This window comes from Canis lupus, chromosome 6 (genome assembly GCF_003254725.2).
Source record: "Canis lupus dingo isolate Sandy chromosome 6, ASM325472v2, whole genome shotgun sequence".
NCBI classification, from domain to species: domain Eukaryota; kingdom Metazoa; phylum Chordata; class Mammalia; order Carnivora; family Canidae; genus Canis; species Canis lupus.
Genome location: NC_064248.1, coordinates 41,620,523 through 41,637,898, shown reverse-complemented (window position 1 = coordinate 41,637,898; position 17,376 = coordinate 41,620,523). Strand labels below are relative to the sequence as shown.

At 53.0% G+C, this 17,376-nt stretch overlaps 1 protein-coding gene across 2 annotated transcripts in view; it reads left to right on the top strand.

Annotated features, from left to right (window-relative positions):
* Positions 1-17,376, top strand: part of SLC6A17 (solute carrier family 6 member 17) — a 49,597-nt gene that overhangs the window by 24,841 nt on the left and 7,380 nt on the right. For both annotated transcript variants that reach the window (XM_025417300.3, XM_049111598.1), the window contains exons 6-8: positions 1,193-1,303; positions 15,301-15,542; positions 15,824-16,016. In XM_025417300.3, the coding sequence (XP_025273085.1) occupies positions 1,193-1,303; positions 15,301-15,542; positions 15,824-16,016 (546 nt within the window). The remainder of the gene's footprint in view (positions 1-1,192; positions 1,304-15,300; positions 15,543-15,823; positions 16,017-17,376) is intronic.

The following is a 17,376-nucleotide window of genomic DNA, read 5'->3' as shown; positions in this document are numbered from 1 at the left end:
CAGCCCGCATACCTCCATACACCTCCCAGCAGCTCAGATCCCCTTTCTTCCTTGTCAGGTACCAGTACTCATGGGCTACCAGGGCTGGAAAGGACATGAGAGACCTTGTGGCTCAATTCACTCATTCTACAGATGAGGAAACTGAGGCCCAAAGCAGGGAAGCCCCTCACCTGACATGACACAGCCAATCAATCCCAGAGCTGGAACTAGAGCCTTGATCTGTCTGAGGCTCCAGGCTCCATAACGGACTTCTTGAGCAAGGAAGCTAAGTGTTGGGAAGGTAGAGTGTTCTTGGCCACCACCTGTTCCCTCTCCACGGGCCACAACAGTAGCTGACACTTGATGGCACTTAACCAGGTACGGCCACATGTACGAATGCTTTTGGTCCACAACAACCTTATGAGTTAGGAAGCCTTATACCCATTTATAGATGAGCAAATGGAGGCACACAGAGGTTAAGTGAATAGCTCAAGGTCATGTGGTGGCTAAATGGTAGAGCCAGGATCGAACTCTAGTGCTGCAGCTCTGGACACACGCGCTCGTGGGCCTTCAGTACCATCCTGCCCAAACAGCCCTCTTGATTTGTTTTAGCACAGCGAATATTCTGTGAGCATCTCCTTCGTGTGCGGCTCTCTGCCAGGCACATGGGGATACAGAAATGTGCAAGGAATGCACATGCTAGAAAATGGCACACAGTGTATAATCATAAGAGGCAGGACCTTTTCTGATGTTTTGGCTTGGGAGCCATGCCTGTAACCTCCCGGGTGCCTTCCGTCGGAGGAGCTCTAAGGACAGGGGAGTCCTCGGGGAGCCCACTGGAGTCAGGGATGGGAAAGCAGGCATGAGACATGAAGAAGTGAGGTGGGGAGAGGAGCTGCTTCCTCGCCCCCTTTGGCGGCCGTTGGGGGTGCGGAGGCTGCAGGCCCAGCCCTGCCAGCTCTTGAAAGGAGGAAGCCAGCCCCAGGCACAGCCAGGCTGACTCCAGCTCGTCTGTGCTCCTGCTTCTGCCTTGGCTCAGTGCCGGGCGTGCGGTGGGTTTGGCCCTGTGCCCGGGGGTTCCAGGGCTTCTCTTTCTGCTGCCATCAGAGGAGGCTGCCCCAGCTGTGCACAGGGCGGGGGATGCCCCAGCTGTGGGGGGGTGCCAGCCGCAGGAGGCACTCTGCCCCACGGTGGGTCCCTGTCCTCTCTGTAGGTGATGTATTTCAGCTCCCTATTCCCCTATGTGGTGCTCATCTGCTTCCTGGTCCGGGGGCTGCTGCTGCGAGGGGCCGTCGATGGCATCCTGCACATGTTCACCCCCAAGGTAAGGGTCTGGGGGGCACTGACGGCTCCACCGGGCCTGGCTAGCGTCCTGCAGCTTAGTGCTCATGAGGGCCTGTTACATGTCAGGTAGTCGCCACGGGCCCCTGGAGGCATGTACCGGGGAAGGGAGTGTGGGCCCTGCCCTCAAGGTTCCAAAGAGAGGGACCTCACATCCATTTGGGGGAAATCGGGAAAGGCTTCAGAGAGGGGATGAGCCGGGAGTGGATCCTATTTCAATGAATGGCATTTGGACATTGCAGTCAAAGGAATCGAAGGAGCAAGTGTGGAAAAGCACTGGGCACACCTGAGGCTGCAGTGGGAAGGCAGGTTTGGCTGGGGCACGGGGGCAGGGAGCAGTGGTGGGTGTCATCAGTGGATTTGTGACAGCAGGAATCAAGAAGATGCCTAAGAAAAGGTATCTCCCTGCTGGGAATCCCAGCTAGTACCCAAATCAGGGAAGAGTGTTACAGTTTTATTCAGGATAATAGACCAGGTGGGTCGTGACCTTGTCCTTACCAAATCCATCCACATCTTCTCTTTGCATCCCCTCAGGAGCCCCGTGAGGGACCGCTGGGCACATTTCACAGGGCTATAGCAGGGCCGCAGGCATCCTGAGGTGTACAGACAGGATTCTTAATGGTGATCTTTGCCACCATGTGGCCTTGCCTCCCTACCTCCCCTGGCCATGGCTACGGCTGCCTGAGCCAGTCCCCTGAGGAATAAGGGGATTTCAAGGTGCTCTTCAAGGTGGAGATGCACTTCAAGGTACATCCCAAAGCAATGTACCTTGGTAACCCCAGCTGGGAAGGCTGGGGAGGTCCACCTCCAAATGCCAGCTCATCAGTGAGCAGCCAGCAATGGGCACGGGTCAGAACTCCACCATCTTGAGGCCCCCAACCTTGGCTCTCAACAGTGCCATGTCCACATGTGCTCACCCACACCAGTGCTCACCCAGAAGGGTCACACAGATGACACAGGAAGAAGAATCCAGATTTAATGGGGTTTGAAATCCCTATTCCTTCCCAGCTCTGCTCTGCAGCTGGGAACAGCCTCTGATGTTGGGGGGATGGCAATGGGTAAGACACCCACCACTCGTATTCATTAGATAGGAATTGCCTTGGCCCCCAGCATTCTTGGCTATAACATCTGAGGTTCACAACCACAGAGGTCCACTCTAGGAAGAGCACATGGATCTCCTGAGCCATGAGTGTGCCTCCCAAGCCACGTGGCTGGCATAAGGAGGTTGTGAACATGTGATGTCTGACAAAGAAGAAAAAATGCAAACCTCATACGTTTAAGGGAAAACGGCCATGAGAAGAAAGCCAGTGGTTTTTATAAAGTACTTCAGCTGTATTTCTAGAATGATGATCAACCTCATGTTTTCCCTTGAGTCTTTCAGTTACACTTTACTGGACTTGTGAGGAAACTGTATACTCTGGAGATGTTCATAAATGGGGAGATTCACACAGGTCTCCTGACGCGGCAGGCCCCTTGGTGGCATCCCTGTCGAGAGAGCCCAGTACGGAATGAATTCATGAGATGGGCTTCTGGGGCCAGCACCCACAGAACCACTCCCCCATTTGATTCAGGCACTCTTTAAAACATCTGTTTAATCCTGAAATACCTCAGGCAGGTAAACACACCTATATTATAATAAACATTTGAGAGGCCGTAAAAAATTACAGAGGCATAAAAGTGCCCTGATAGCTTGCCCCAGTCCTGTCTGGGACTATCTTTCCTCCTCCAAAGATAAGCACTAATCTGAATGTGGGATTTATCCTCCTAATACCTTTTTTAGAACTTGTAATCCATATATGTGTATGCCTAAACAACCAATAGCATTTATGCTCACTCTTAAACTTTACGTAAGTAGCATCGTAGTATATGCAACTTTCTGTGACTTGCTTTAGCTTTTATTATTGTTCAACCCTGTTGAGATTTATTTATAGTACTGTTTGTAGCTCTAGTGCATCCATCTTCCCGCTGTATAGTAGTCCGCCGTAGCACTAAGCTTTGTTTCGTGTCTAGTTAATGATCATTTATGTTGTTTCCAGCTTTCACCATTGCCAGTAATGCTACAGTAAACATTATTACACAGGCTTTCATGTGCACAGTTTTCTCTAGGGTGTCTGTGCTTAGGAGTAGAATTGCTACCTCAAAGGGTATGCATACCTTCAGTTTTACTAGATGGTGGCCAAATTGCTCTTCAAAGTGGTGGCAATGGTCAGCACTCCCACCAGTCTGTGTTTGTTGGACTTCCAATTTTGCCGAGCAGATGGACGTGAGATGGTTGATGTGCACTTTGAACAACAGAGGACGCTCGTGTCCAGAATCTTGTCCTGGATGTTCAGGAGATGGTGTGATGCCACTTTAGCATTTGCAGGATCCAGGACCTCCCTGAGGTGAAGTTTAAAGAAATCCAACCCAGAAGGTCCTAGAGGAGCCAGATTATCAAGACCCAGCAGTGTGGCCTCCGGCCCATCTAGCTCTTATGACTTTCAGGCTGGATAGAAGCCTGTGGGCTCATCTCGAGATCTTGCTTACTGAGCAGTTCTATGGGCAGCTCTCTCCCTTGACCTTAGATGGATGTGATGCGCAGGGAAGGGCAGGCCTAGGGGCCTCCAAGGCCAAACCCTTCCATCAAGGATCCCTTTCACGGCCTGTGCTGCAGGTAAAGCCAGTAATGATGGCTGGGTGAGGCTCCTTGGAGGAGGACAAAGTCCTCCGAGTCATCCTCAAAAAGGGTGGACCCCCTCTCAGAAACAGTCGTCTAACTGTCCATACATGGCAGACCACTGTTGCAGAGCTCTGACTGTTCCAGTATAGGATTGGTGCGATATGATGAACCCTGGAACTATTTCAAGTTCTTCACCCAGAACAGTACCATAGAATGCTAAGGTCATTGCACACAGCTGCCCAGGCTGTGCACTGCTCCATTTATACTGACCACAATGTGAATAAAACCCCCAGGGGTCATGCCATTTGGCAACCATGACAGAGTCCAAGGAGATTTTTAGCTAGGGCATCTCCAAATCTGCTTGAAAAAAAGCACAGGCTCTGCATAAATATGCCGAATGTCCTCTTATAAAGTCTTCCAACATCAGAAATAATATAAACTATATCTGGCCTTTCAGTCCATGCCCTCAAGCAGTCGCTGTGCCAGTGACAAATGCAGTGTGGCCAGGATACCATGATGACTCGCTAGCATCTTTGATGGGACAGTAATTCATGTTGATGGCTAGTTAAATTCTTGGTTGGATTCCTCGGGCAACTTCTCTCCTGATTACTTTATCTCCCTCCAGTGAAACCCCGGGTCAGCATGGAGTGCCACAGAATTCACTATGTAACTTGCTCAGCACAAAGTCGTAGACTTCTAATCACCAAAACTTTGGAAAATGTTTATCAAAATTAAAACTGTTCATGTATTTTGGCCCAGCAATTCCATTTCCAGGTATTTGTCCTACAGATATATTCACTCAAAAACAAACTGATCTGTGCACAATACTGATCATTACAGTGTATGTTTTGGTGGCAAAAGATTGAAAACAACTCGAATGACCATCATTAATTTATCCCTTCATTAAGCAAAGGTTCACTGGATGCCTGTTATGTTCTGGGTTCTGGAGTGGGTCCGGTTCTGGGATCCAGCTATGAACCAAGTAGACAAACTTCCTGGCCTTCAGGGATCTTGTATTTTAGGGAGACAGACAATATAAGATTAAGGAGTTTTTGGGTGGTGTTGCTAAGAAGAAAAAATACAGCAGAGAAAGGAGGATTAGAGACACCAGAGAGGGGATTGCTTCAGATAGTGTTCAAGGAAGGCCTCCTTGAGAAAGTGGCATTTGAGTGAAGACGTGGGAAGTGGGGAAGCAGGCTGTGCGGATATGTGGAAGGAGCACATTCTATTTCGGAGGAGGCAATAAACAAAAAGGCATTGGATGTGTCTGGCATCTAGTTCAAGGAGACTAATGAATCTAGAACAGGAGGGGAGAGGCATAAGGACATGTGTTCAAGGGGCTAGTGGGAGCTAGGTTATGAGGGTCTTGTGAGCCAGGTAGGACTTTGGTGTTTACTCATGGTGATATGGGAGCCATTACAGGTTCTGAGCAGAGAAGCAACTTGATCTGACTTCCGTCTTTGAAGGATACCTCTGGCTGCCATAGAGAGTCTGAGGGGGCATGGGTGGAACAGGAAGACATACCAGAAGGCTCCATCCTTGGAGCCATCCAGGTTCTAGAATTCATGTAGGTGAGCGGTGACTGCAATTTGAGTCCAGGTGATGGCAGTGGGAGTGATAAGCGGTCGGATTGGGGATATATTTAGGAAGTAGGGTCAACAAGATTTGTTGTTGGATTGGACGTGAGGGGAGAGAGAAAGAACGATCAAGGATGGCTCCAAGGTCTTTTGCCTGAGTGCCTAGAAGCATGGGCTTGACATTTATGGAGACAAGGGCAGATGGTGAGAGGAGCGGGTTCAAGACTACTTGTTTGGGCCATGGCAGGTCTAAAATGTCTGAGAGATACCGAGTTGGAGATGTGAGTAGGCAGTTGGACAGATGAATCTGCAGGTCAGGTGGAGATAGAAATTTGAGAATCAAAGAATTTAAAGCTGTGGACAGTGAGAAGGAGAAGAAAGCTGAGCCCTGAGCACCAGGAACCAACATTTAGAGTTTGGGGGAAGAGTAGCCAATGTGGGAGAAGGAGGAGGAGGAAGAAGAGGAGGAGGACAGAGACATGGATACATTGATCCCAGAGGTAAAGCAGAGAAACTACTTTAAGGAGGGAGTGGCCAGCCAAGTCCGAAATTGCTGAGAGGTTAGGCAATGAGCACTGAGAAATGAGCAGTACACCTGGCAGCAGAGGGGTCCCTGATGAGCTCCACAAGAGCTGTTTTGGGGACAAAGTCTGAGAGTGGTGGGTTCAAGGGAAAATGGGACATGAGGAATTGGAGACAAGTGGTAAAGACCACCTGTTTTCAGGAGTTTTGCTATCAAGGGGAGTGAGAAATGAGAAATGGGTGGAAACTGGAGAGAGCCATGGGATCAAGGGTGTTATTTCAGAACTTTGCACAATGATAACAAAAATCCATCATACACTGCTGGAGGGAAGGTGGACTGGCGCAGCTGCTTTGGAAAACAGCCCGGCAGCTCCTCGAGAGGTCAGACAGAGTTAGTGTGCGATCCGGCAGTTCCACTCCTAGGCACATCTCCAAGAGAACCAAAAACACGTTCACACAAAAACTTGTACACAAACGTTCGTGGCAGCATTATTGACAACGGCCAAAAAGTAGAAGCAACTCAAATGAACTGTTGAACGGAAAAATCAAGAGTAGTATGTTTATCTGATGGAATATTATTAGGCCATAAACGGGAATGAAGTCCTGACGTGCTACAGCGTGGATGTACCCCAAGCACAGTACACTGAGTGAAGAGGCCAGTCACAAAAGACCACACATTGTGTGATCCCGTTAATGTGAAATGTCCAGAATAGGCAAAAACTGTGGAGACAGAAAGTAGACTAGTGGTTGCTTAGGGCTGGGTTTGAGGGGAGGTTGGGGGATGAATGCGGGGTATGGGCTTTCTTTTTGGGGTAATGAAGACGTCCTAAAATCGCTTGTGGTAATGGCTGCACAGTTGTGCGATGTGCTAAAAACCGTGAAATCATACGCTTTGTAAAAATCCAGCAAAGACTGGGAAGTCAGTGCTATTGGTGGAGGGGACCAGAGTCCTTGAATGAGCAAGAGAGGTGGGACCCGGTGTCCAAGCAGAGAAGCGAGGAGGAGGGGAGAGGGCCAGCCTGTGGGCGCGCACGCTGGCAGCAGAGAAGGTGGTGAGGCGCCCCTCACCGCGGGAGCTCTCCTCCCACGTGCGCTCAGGGCCACGGTGTGCGGTGCAGTCGGCCAGCACGGCGCAGCTCCACCTGCGGGTCCCAAGCAGGACACTTCCTCCTGCTTCACGCCTTGGAAAGCATGCTATTTCCCAGTTAGTAGGTACTGAGAACAACCCCGTGTTTCATAATGGGGGTGCTTCAGCCCATTTAAAGTCCTAGTGACCTTGGGGCAGGGGTTATTCTTGCATTTTGCACGTGGGGAAATTGACATATAGGGAGGTTATAGAGCTCGTCCAGGGTCCCAAGGGGTGCGTTCGGTGACTTCTCCAGCTATGCTCAGCTGCCTGGGGGCAGGCCCAGAGTCGGTGGAGGCCTGGAGCAGAGTCAGGAGGCGCTGACAACAGGGGACATGGAGAGAGGTGGTAGGGGAGTTAAGAGGGTAACAAGGGCATAACCAAGTGATGGACCATTGACTAAGCCAATGAAGAAAGGAAGTTAGGCTACAGACAGCGTAGGGGAGTGAGATGTAGGTGAGTCCCAGGGAGGCTGAAGAATTTTTGGAGTCATGATATGAAGAGTGAGCTGGAAAGGTAGGGTGCTTTGGGGTGCAGGGTCCTTAACTTTGAGACCCTATTGGAGCAGAGCTTTCAGATATGACAGAGGCCTTGACACAACCCTAGGAGTGGGGTGAAGGACAGGATTAGTGGGAGGGAGGAGTGGAGGGGACCAAGAACTCTGATGGCAGTAGAGGGACGGAGAGAGAATACCGTAGAATAGGAGCAATGACTTGGAGAAACAGCTTACACCCCGTCTGCCTCCAGGCCCAGCACAGCCTTCCTGAGAACAGCCTGCATCCGGGCTCTAGAGGTAGCTCGGCCTTAGCTCCACACACCCCCACCCCCACCCCCCCACCCCACCCCCGGCCAAGGAGCCGGCTGGTGCATCAGGATGCCGGCAGGCCCTGGGAGCGAGCGACCAGGCCCGGGGCTCCCTTGAGCAGACTGTGGGAGCGGGGCTGAGAGTGCACAGGGGCTGCAAGGGCAGCCTGCCAGGAGCCCCCAAACTCTGTGGGCTCCCAGCTCTGCACGATGAGGAAATAGCAAGACTGGGCAGGGTGGTGGACTCCTCTGGTGTGGACGGTAGGGGAGAAAGGGGAATACACACACACACACACACACGTAAATATGTATGTTGGGGGGCGTGTCACTGACATACACATAAAATTGCCCCAGACAGGCGTGCAAGCAGCAGCTCTCATGGTCACGTGTGGCGAAGAGGAAGCGTGTCTGGATACAGCGTGGGGCAGAGGAGGCCTTGCTGTGCCTTTTGTGCTTTTTGAGGTTTAAAACACGTGTCATCAATTGAGATGAAAGCTGCGCAGTCCTCCGGGGCCAGGCCAGCACAACCCGAGACGTGTGCAGCTTTGGCATCTGCCTCTCGCCCCGCCATGTCCGGGCTCTGGACACGCGAGGGTCGTCCCCCCGTGAACCAGAGTGCCCCAGGGCCAGAGCACGTGCTGACCCTTAGAGGGGAGGGGTCCCGGGCAGGGGGCGCCAGAGCTCCTCGACCCCCACGAGCAGCGCAGGGCTCAGGCAGGACGCCCGGGTAGGCCAGCCCTGCTGCCAGAGGCTGCTCTCTGGAGCCCAACTGTGGTTGGGATCCCGGCTCATCATTCCGGGGTGAGAGGGCAAGGTCCCCGGGGAACTCGCTCAGCGGCCTCAGCCGCGGGTTAGGGTGAACTCTGGGAGCTCCCTGACAGCCTGGCCAGGGGAGCACAGAGGCTGCTCCTGGCCGCGCATGGGAAGCCTTAGTCATGGTCATTATCTCCGTCGCGAAGGGGACGCTGTACCTGGGCAGTGGGAAGCCGGCGCTCCAGTGCCATCTGGTGTCTCGCGGCCGCGGTGGCTCTCGCCTGGCAGGTGCCGGCAGGGCTGAGAAGCAAGGGCGCTCCAGTCACGCACCAGCTCAGGCCAGGAGCTCAGGAGCTGCTTGTAGATTCCAGAAGCATCTTCACGCCGCTGACTCAAATGCGTGAGACACCTTGCACTCTGCTTGAGGAAGTGACTCAGCCCTTGTGCCAAGGAAATGACAGGAAGCCCTTGCCGTGATTCAGGGCAGGCCTCCCAAGGGGGGTGCAAGCCTTGTCTTCAGTGGAGAGAGCCCGTCTCCCACCTCTCCTCTTGAGTCACATCCTGATGTTTGGCAAGGATGTTGGGCTTCCTGAGGTCTGGCCGTGGGTTCATCCTTCATGGACACTATGATCAGGACCCTGGCATTATGAAACAGGACCCCAGAAATCCTGATAGAGCTCCTCTGTCTTTTTAAATTTTTTTGAAAGGTTTTATTCATTTATTTGAGAGAGATAGAGAGAGAATGAGAGCGCACAGGGACATAGGGAGGAGCAGAGGGAGAGGGGAAGCACTGAGCAGGGAGCCCAATGCAGGGCTCAGTCTCATGACCTAAGCCAAAGGCAGATGCCCAACGGACTGAGCCTCCCAAGGCGCCCCCTAGGACCTTGCTGGAATTATGCATCAGCACCCCAGAAATCCTGAGAGAGCCCCTTTAAATTCAAGGAACAACAGTCATCGAATCCTAAAGGTGCCTGACTCAATTTACCTGTAGATGAATGTGGAGATCTAGTCATCTCCATCAGCAAGAGAGTCCCTCCATGCCCCATCCGGAGGAGTGTCCAGGGGCTGCTCACATAGGGCACTGTTCTTCTCAAAGCTCAAGCTTTGGCACTGTCAGATTCTTTCCTGGGGCCTCATTAATATCAGATTTGGATCTACCAATTTTCTTCAAAATAATCTAGGGATGGGGAGTGGGGGATACAGGGAGACCAGATTGGCCCTATGTTGGTAATTGTTGAAAATGAGTGATGGGGCAGCCCGGGTGGCTCAACGGTTTAGCGCTGCCTTTGGTCCAGGGCCTGATCCTGGAGACCCGGGATCGAGTCCCGCATCGGGCTCCCTGCATGGAGCCTGCTTCTCCCTCTGCCTATGTCTCTGCCTGCCTCTCTCTCTCTCTCTCTCTCTCTCTCTCTGTGTGTGTCTCTCATGAATAAATAAAATCTTTTTAAAAAAATCTTTTAAAAAAGATTTAAAAAATCTTCCATACATTTTAAAAAAGAGGAAAGAAGAGCAAACATACAGTCTTAACATACAAATAGTTTTTATTCCCATGCCAGACCATCACATCTAAGATATTCCTACCCTGTCCTTTGAGAGTCTGTCCCCCAAGTTATAGGGTCAGCTCCAATGATGCAGTTTGGGATTATGGCAGCCTCCCTAGGGTGGCTGTCTCCGTTTATGGAACTTGGCCACACACAGTGGCTGGGCCTAAGAATTTACCCATGTCTTATTTTTATGTTTAGGGAGGGATGTAAATCCTAACAATGATGTGTTTGGGTCTCATAGATGGTCCAGATCCTTTTGTAAAAACTTTAGTAATGATTGATATAGATGAAAAATGAACTAATCACTAGAAGAAGATGAAGAAGAGGAGGAGGCAGAGGACAGGGCAGGGGGGAGGAGGGAGGGGGAAAAGCAAGAGAGAAGGAAAGGAAGCCAGCATTAAAATAGCCATGTTTTGGAAAGTAGAAGTTTAAAGCCATAAGGATCTTCTTGTCCCAGGAGCCTGGATCCTAGCACCGAAAGGCCAGTATGGTTTCACAGCTCCAGGTCTGGTCCTTCTGCTCGGCTCACCCTGAGAAAGCAGCCTGGTCGGACTCTCTTGCCCCCCACCCTTTTCCTGTCTTCCCATGCCTCAGACTCTGCTTACAGGAAGATGCACAGGAGATGGGCTCCCCTCCCCCCAAGAAACACAAAGTATCGAAAAGGAGGCAGACCTAGAAGCCTGTCATGCAGGTACTGACCAGAGCTGTGAGAGCCCTGGGACCATGACTAGCTCTCCCAGAGGAGAGAGGAGAAATCACTGCCCAGGGAGGAGGCGATATTTGTGCTGGGCTTTGAGAAATAAATAGGAGTTTCACCAGAATGTGAGTAGGAGGAAGGGAATTCCAGGCAGAGGGAACAGCCTGGGCAAAGGACAGAGGTGTGAGACCACAGCACTTTTGAAGAGCAAGTTCACTGCATTTGGAAATGGGAACAAAGACTGGAAAAAGATTTGCCAGCAGTCGGGGAACCATCGAGGATTTTTCCACATGCAAGGGAGACCACCAGGGCTGTGTCCATCTCAATCTACCGTTTCTTACAAAATCTTGTGCTGCTTCTTGCTTGGAACTCACCAGACCAGCCACTGGGTCTAGGTTTCTACCCCGAGGGAAGTGCCTGGGTTCCCCCTCCTTGGTAGAACTGACATTTGTAAGCATCAGTGAATGCTTGCATGCCTTCCAGGTACAAGGAATCCCTCTGCCCATTTTCCAGAATTTTCTGGGAGGATCATTTAAGAACCCACCCAGGAGACAGGTGATGTTTCCCAGCGGGATAGGGCTTTGCTCTTCTTTTAAAAATAGTCTTCAAATTTCTGTATAGGCCTCTGTTTCCTTACTCACGATGCCAAAATCCAAATAGCCCTGAAAAACAAAAGTTGTTTTTACTTTCTCCTGGAACTCATTTGGTGGCAAAGTGACCTGAACAGATGTGAGGTTATTTATAGTCTTTATTGATTCACTTGGTGTGAATATTCATATGCTGCTGCAGAAATACTAATGTGTTTGATTATGGGGTGCCGCCCCAGACCCCGCTGGGGGTGTTATGTAATTATGTGGCATATGCACCATATTACCTTTCTAAAATAGAGTTAGGAATAAGAGCTGGAATTCCAAAACCATCTGGCCTCAGGGCTTTTAGGTAAGGAAATGTGGGCCTGTGCTACTTTGGTAAAGATGCCATTTGGATCACAGTGGACCCTCAACAGTGTGGGCTAACCCTACTCCATCTCTCTGGCGTCTCATTCTCCATGCTTCACTGGGGCGGTTTTAACCTGCTTCCACATGTCTGCACGCTCTGACCTCACCCCTAACAGATGATTTGGCCTCCTGCTTTGGAGGGTGAACAGGAGCCACCCAGACCCAAACTCCTTCACAGACACAAAATATCGAGACCCGCCTGCACCTGCCCCATCCCGTTCTCTTATCCTGGTCCCCCAGTGAGCAGCTCCAGCGTCTCCTATGGAAGACAGCTCCCCGGCCCTCTAGACCCTCTGCCCTCCATCCGCTTTTACCTGTTATCAAGTCACTGCATTAAAGACAAAAACTGAGGGGCACCTGGGAGGCTCAGTTGGCTAAGCGTCTGCCTTCGGCTCAGGTCATGATAGCGGGGTCCTGGGATGGAGCCCCGCATCGGGCTCCCTGCTCTGCGGGAAGCCTGCTTCTCCCTCTTCCTCTGTGTGTACTCTCTCATTCTCTCTCTCAAATAAATAAATAAATCTTTTTTAAAAATAAAGACAAAGACAAGATAACGAAAGCAACACCTCGTTGATTTCACGGTCTTCCCTGGACCTGCCACCCCTCTCCTCCCGTTCCAAGGTGAGCTTCTCCAAGCTGTTGGTTATCCACTTCTTTACCTTCGTTTCTTCCCTTCTGCTTCTCAGCTCTCCTGGCTCCTACCTGACTCTGGCCCCATTGCCTCCACAGCAGCTCCGACCCAGCCCACCCAGGACCTGCTCACCTTAGCCGGTTCTCCTGGTAGCACGGGCCCCCCTCCTCCCCATCTGGATCCAGCTTCCTCCTGCTCCCCTCCACCCCACCCCACCTGGTCTGGGCTCTCACACCTCCTCTCCCTCCCTTGTGAGGCTCTTTGCTGCACTGAATTTGGAGATGTTGCCTGGCCTCTGGCTCGCCTCTTCTCACGACTCCACACTTAGGGCTTCAGTTCTTTCCGGCACACCTGCTCCTCCGGAGTCACATCTCCAGGCTCAGCCTCTTCTCTGGACTCCAGACCCATTTGTCTGCCTGCCCACTTGACATCTCCTCTTAGATGCTGTAAAAGCACCTGAAACTCAGCACTTCTGCAGCCAATTCCTTGATCTGCCCCGTTCCCACCCTATCAAGACCTGCCCGTTTTCCTCAGACCCCATCAACACCCTGCCGCGTACAGCAGCTAGAAGCATAACTGTCCCCTTGGCATCTGACTCCCCAGCATTCCCCCGTCTCCAGTCCGAGTCTAGGGTCGGCTGGGTTGCTTCCCTCCTCCTCCGCTTCCCTTAGCGGTTTCCTGGATTAAGTGCTTTCTTAGGATCCCTACAGGACCTTTGATCTGACTCCTCCACCTCCCAGCCTCACCTGGACCTCTCCTGCCTTGTCCTGGCTGCTTCAAGCTACCTGGGTCCTTCCCTTAACTTCCACATGCCCTCTGTCCCACCTCGCCTCGGGGCCTCTGCACATGTTCCCTCTGTCGGAATGCTCTTCCCTCCCTTCTTAGCCTTGCTTTCGGGTCTCTCAGATGTCAGTTCAAGGATCCCTTCCCTGGGCTCCTGGCTGGCTCAAGTCCCCCTGTTACAGGCTCTCCGAGCATGGGGTACCTGGCCTGCACAGCCCCTGTCCAGGCCACAGCTTTCAACTCAGCACCTCTTTGTGGGGTCATTTGACAGTGGCCTTGTCTCCAGTTAGAATGTCAACTCCACGGGAGCTGGGACCTTGCCTGCTCTCGCTCTCTGTGGCTCCCCATCAGCTGGCGCTGGGCCTGGCTCACAGCAGGTGCCCGCGTTTGATGGATGAGCGGCTGCATGTCACAGTCACAGGGAGGCCACAGCATGTTACCACCGAGGGTGCAGAGAGCTGGAGGGCATGAGGAGGGTGTCACCTTCTTGTAGGTGTCGGGGGCTGTTAGCGCCTTAATGTCTGGATTCTGGCCTTTCTTGGCAGACCAAAGATGACTTTATATTGTGCAAGGTGTAGGGGACCTTAATCTCCCCTAGAGCCCACTTGCCTGCCAAGGCTCCATTTGCGTACTGACCCTGCAGGCCCTGCTACCATTGTGCTCCTCGCCCGCCTCAGCCTGAGGTGCCTCCCCCGGCCGTCCAGTCTTGCCAACACCTTCTCCGCTAGAGCAGTGACTGCAGGTGCCCACATATGCCCAGGGAGCTGCTGAGGCAGCGGGCCGGTGGGCCTCTGTCCTGGGCAAGCACTGGGTCGGTGCACACACGGGGGGACTGAGCCACAGGCCCGCAGCGATGGTGGCAGGGCCGGACCAGGTGGGCTTGTGCCTGCAGGGACGGCAAACTCTGTAGCGCCTCCTTGTCTCCTGGTCTGTCACTTGGGTCAGCCTCCACAGCGGAGGTGGGGGGCAGGGGGGACAGTCTGAGTAGAAGAGGCACCAGGAGATGCTGCTAGGGGGCGTCATGGGCCCCCTCAGACCACCTGTGCTTGAGTGATTCCTCTGCCCCAACAACCAGCTCCATTGCTCTGAGCAAGGAATTTTTACCTTGCGGGTCTCAGTTCACTCTTTCAAAATGTGAGTAATAACTCCTGCCCCTCACCAAGAAAACCCGTCCCCGCTAGGTCAGAGGCACTTCGGCAGGGTTCCTTGGCTACTTGCGTGCCAGCCGTTACCGGTGGCTGCCACATTCGATCCTCACCATTGCCGTGGGGTGGACACTATTGTTATTCCCGTTTTTCAGATGAGAAAACTGAGGCCCTTCTGTGATCTGGAGCACGTACATGTGTATGAATGAACGTTGGTCCTTTTTTTTTTTTCTAGGGAAAGAGTGATCAGGTGGGCAGGAGGGTGGTGTCTGTTCTCAGGGCTTCGAGTGCAGAAGGTATTGGTGAAATACTGGTGTTCTTAGTTCTCTGGTACTGTTGTGCAGGCTGTACACTGCACAACTCTAGGAGGGACCATTCAAGTGAATGGCACTCTCTGGAGTTGTGTGTGCAGCACGCATCGTACCTGATGGCCCTGAAGGTATTCCTCAGTAGGATAGCTCCACGGTAAGCAAAGTTGGCAGTTAAAGTCGGCCGAGAAGTACTGAGTAAGCACATAGTGTTTCTTTGATCTTACCTAAACCTCACAAGCATCCTCTGAAGCCGATGCTCCTGTTTGTCTGTGGCCTGTGCTTGGGGAAACTGCAGCTCAGAGGGGTTGGGGGACGCCCACGTTCATGCAGCCCAGTCTCCCACTCCACCGTGTGGCCTATGAGCTGGGGGGGCTGAGGAAAGGGGTGTGGCGGGAAACCATCATTGTGTGTCTCTGGTCCCCCGCGCCCACAGCTGGACAAGATGCTGGACCCCCAGGTGTGGCGGGAGGCGGCCACCCAGGTCTTCTTTGCCCTGGGGCTGGGCTTCGGGGGCGTCATTGCCTTCTCCAGCTACAACAAGCAAGACAACAACTGCCACTTTGATGCTGCGCTGGTGTCCTTCATTAACTTCTTCACCTCGGTGCTGGCCACCCTCGTGGTGTTTGCTGTGCTGGGTTTCAAGGCCAACATCATGAACGAGAAGTGTGTGGTCGAGTAGGTGGCATGTCCTCTCCTGTCCTTTCTCCTGTCCACCAGTCCTAGGCGGGGCGGGAGGGCCACGGAGCCAGAGTCCCCTGTCTCCCCTCCCCGGGCTGACGGTGGAGGTCAGAGGAGCTCTCTGTGTCCCCAGCCGCGTGTCCCAGGCTCGGGTTCAGAGCCGTCTCCGTCATGGCCCGTGGGGGTGGGGAGGGTCCTGCCTGGGTGTCTGGCAGGTGCCTCCGGGTACTGTGCCCACCCCTGCCTTTTTACCTGGACCCCTCCACTTTGTGCTGTAGGAATGCCGAGAAAATCCTGGGGTACCTCCACACCAACGTCCTGAGCCGGGACCTCATCCCTCCCCACGTCAACTTCTCGCACCTGACTGCCAAGGACTACACAGACATGTACAGAGTCATCAAGGCCGTGAAGGAGGACCGTTTCTCAGCCCTGGGCCTTGACCCCTGCCTTCTGGAGGACGAGCTGGACAAGGTGTGGGACAGGCTGCCCTTCCCCGGGCTGGGCAGCAAGGCAGACGTGGGAGTGTGGGCCCCAGAGCCAGGCTGCGGACGGCTGGGGCCTGCACGCTGGCCTCAGAAGGCCGCCAGGGACTCACTGGCTGGCTCAGGAGCAAGGACCTACTATGTGTCCGGGGAGGGACTGAGGAAAGGTATCAGCCAAAGCCCGGCCCTCGACGGGGATGGGGCAGACACGCATCACAGAAATCACAGGAGTTGCACAGAGTGACTTGCAGAGTCATTGAATGGGATTCCTGTGTGTGGCTCACAGAAAATGAGCATTTGTGGTAAAGTCTGTTCCCTGCTGTCGATCCCCTTAGGCCCCGGGGACAGTGCTATGAAGCAGTGTTAGTATCGTCCCGTTTTACAGCTATGCAGCCTAGGAGTTGGGAGTGTTCTCACGGTCTCATGGCTGTGGGGAGAGCCAGGGTTCAAATGTCCAAGCTCCTGGGCAGCCCTTGATGCTTCTCTTCCTCCCTGGCCCCCCGCTGTCCCCACGGCAGCTCCCACTGCCACAGTGACCCCTTAGCCCCTGGGGTAGAGCCGCAGCATGGTACTTCCTCATTAGTGCTCGGGCCCAACTTTGGACACCTTGCTTCTATTCCCATCTGCACAGCTGGACGTTTTCAAATTAGAGGTGACAGGAGAGAGGACCATGGGGTCTTGGGCTTGCCAAGGCTTCCAGACAGAGGCAGTTCCCTTCAGCCCAGGCCAACCCTGTCCTTCTTCATGAAGCTAGGGAAGGTGACGTTTCCCCTGTTCTGATGCCGGGGCTCCACATTCAGTCAGCGGCATACTACTGGTCCCACCCCAATGCTGACGGAGCCGTGTCTTGTCCCCTTTGCCCTTCCCATGTGATCAAGAGCAAAGGCTCCAGGCTGGGGACCCCTGCCCTGTTTCTGCCCCAGGTGACCAGCAGTATAAAGGACCCCTCCTTCCATGAGACCCTGCCCCATTCTCATGGGCATGGCCTAGTCCTCTAAATATAACTAGGACTATGACAGGTTTTTTTTTTTTTTTTCTTATACAGTAGGACCTCGATAACGTCCAAATGGCAAGAACTACACACTCACACAGTGGAGAGGTGCTCCCTCAGAGTTACTGGTCCTTACAGGAAATGTAAAAGTGTGTGGTCACTTGCCCCAGGAGCAGGGGCCCAAGCATTAATGCAGTGGCTCTCTCCCTCGACTGCCCATCAGAGTCACCTGGGGACTTAATGAAACCCAGCTACCCAGCTCTACCCCCAAACCAAGCAAATCCCTCTCCAGGGTGAGACCCAGACATTGGTGTTTTAAAGGCTGCAGTGTGGTTCCATCAGGCAGCCGAGGCTGAGC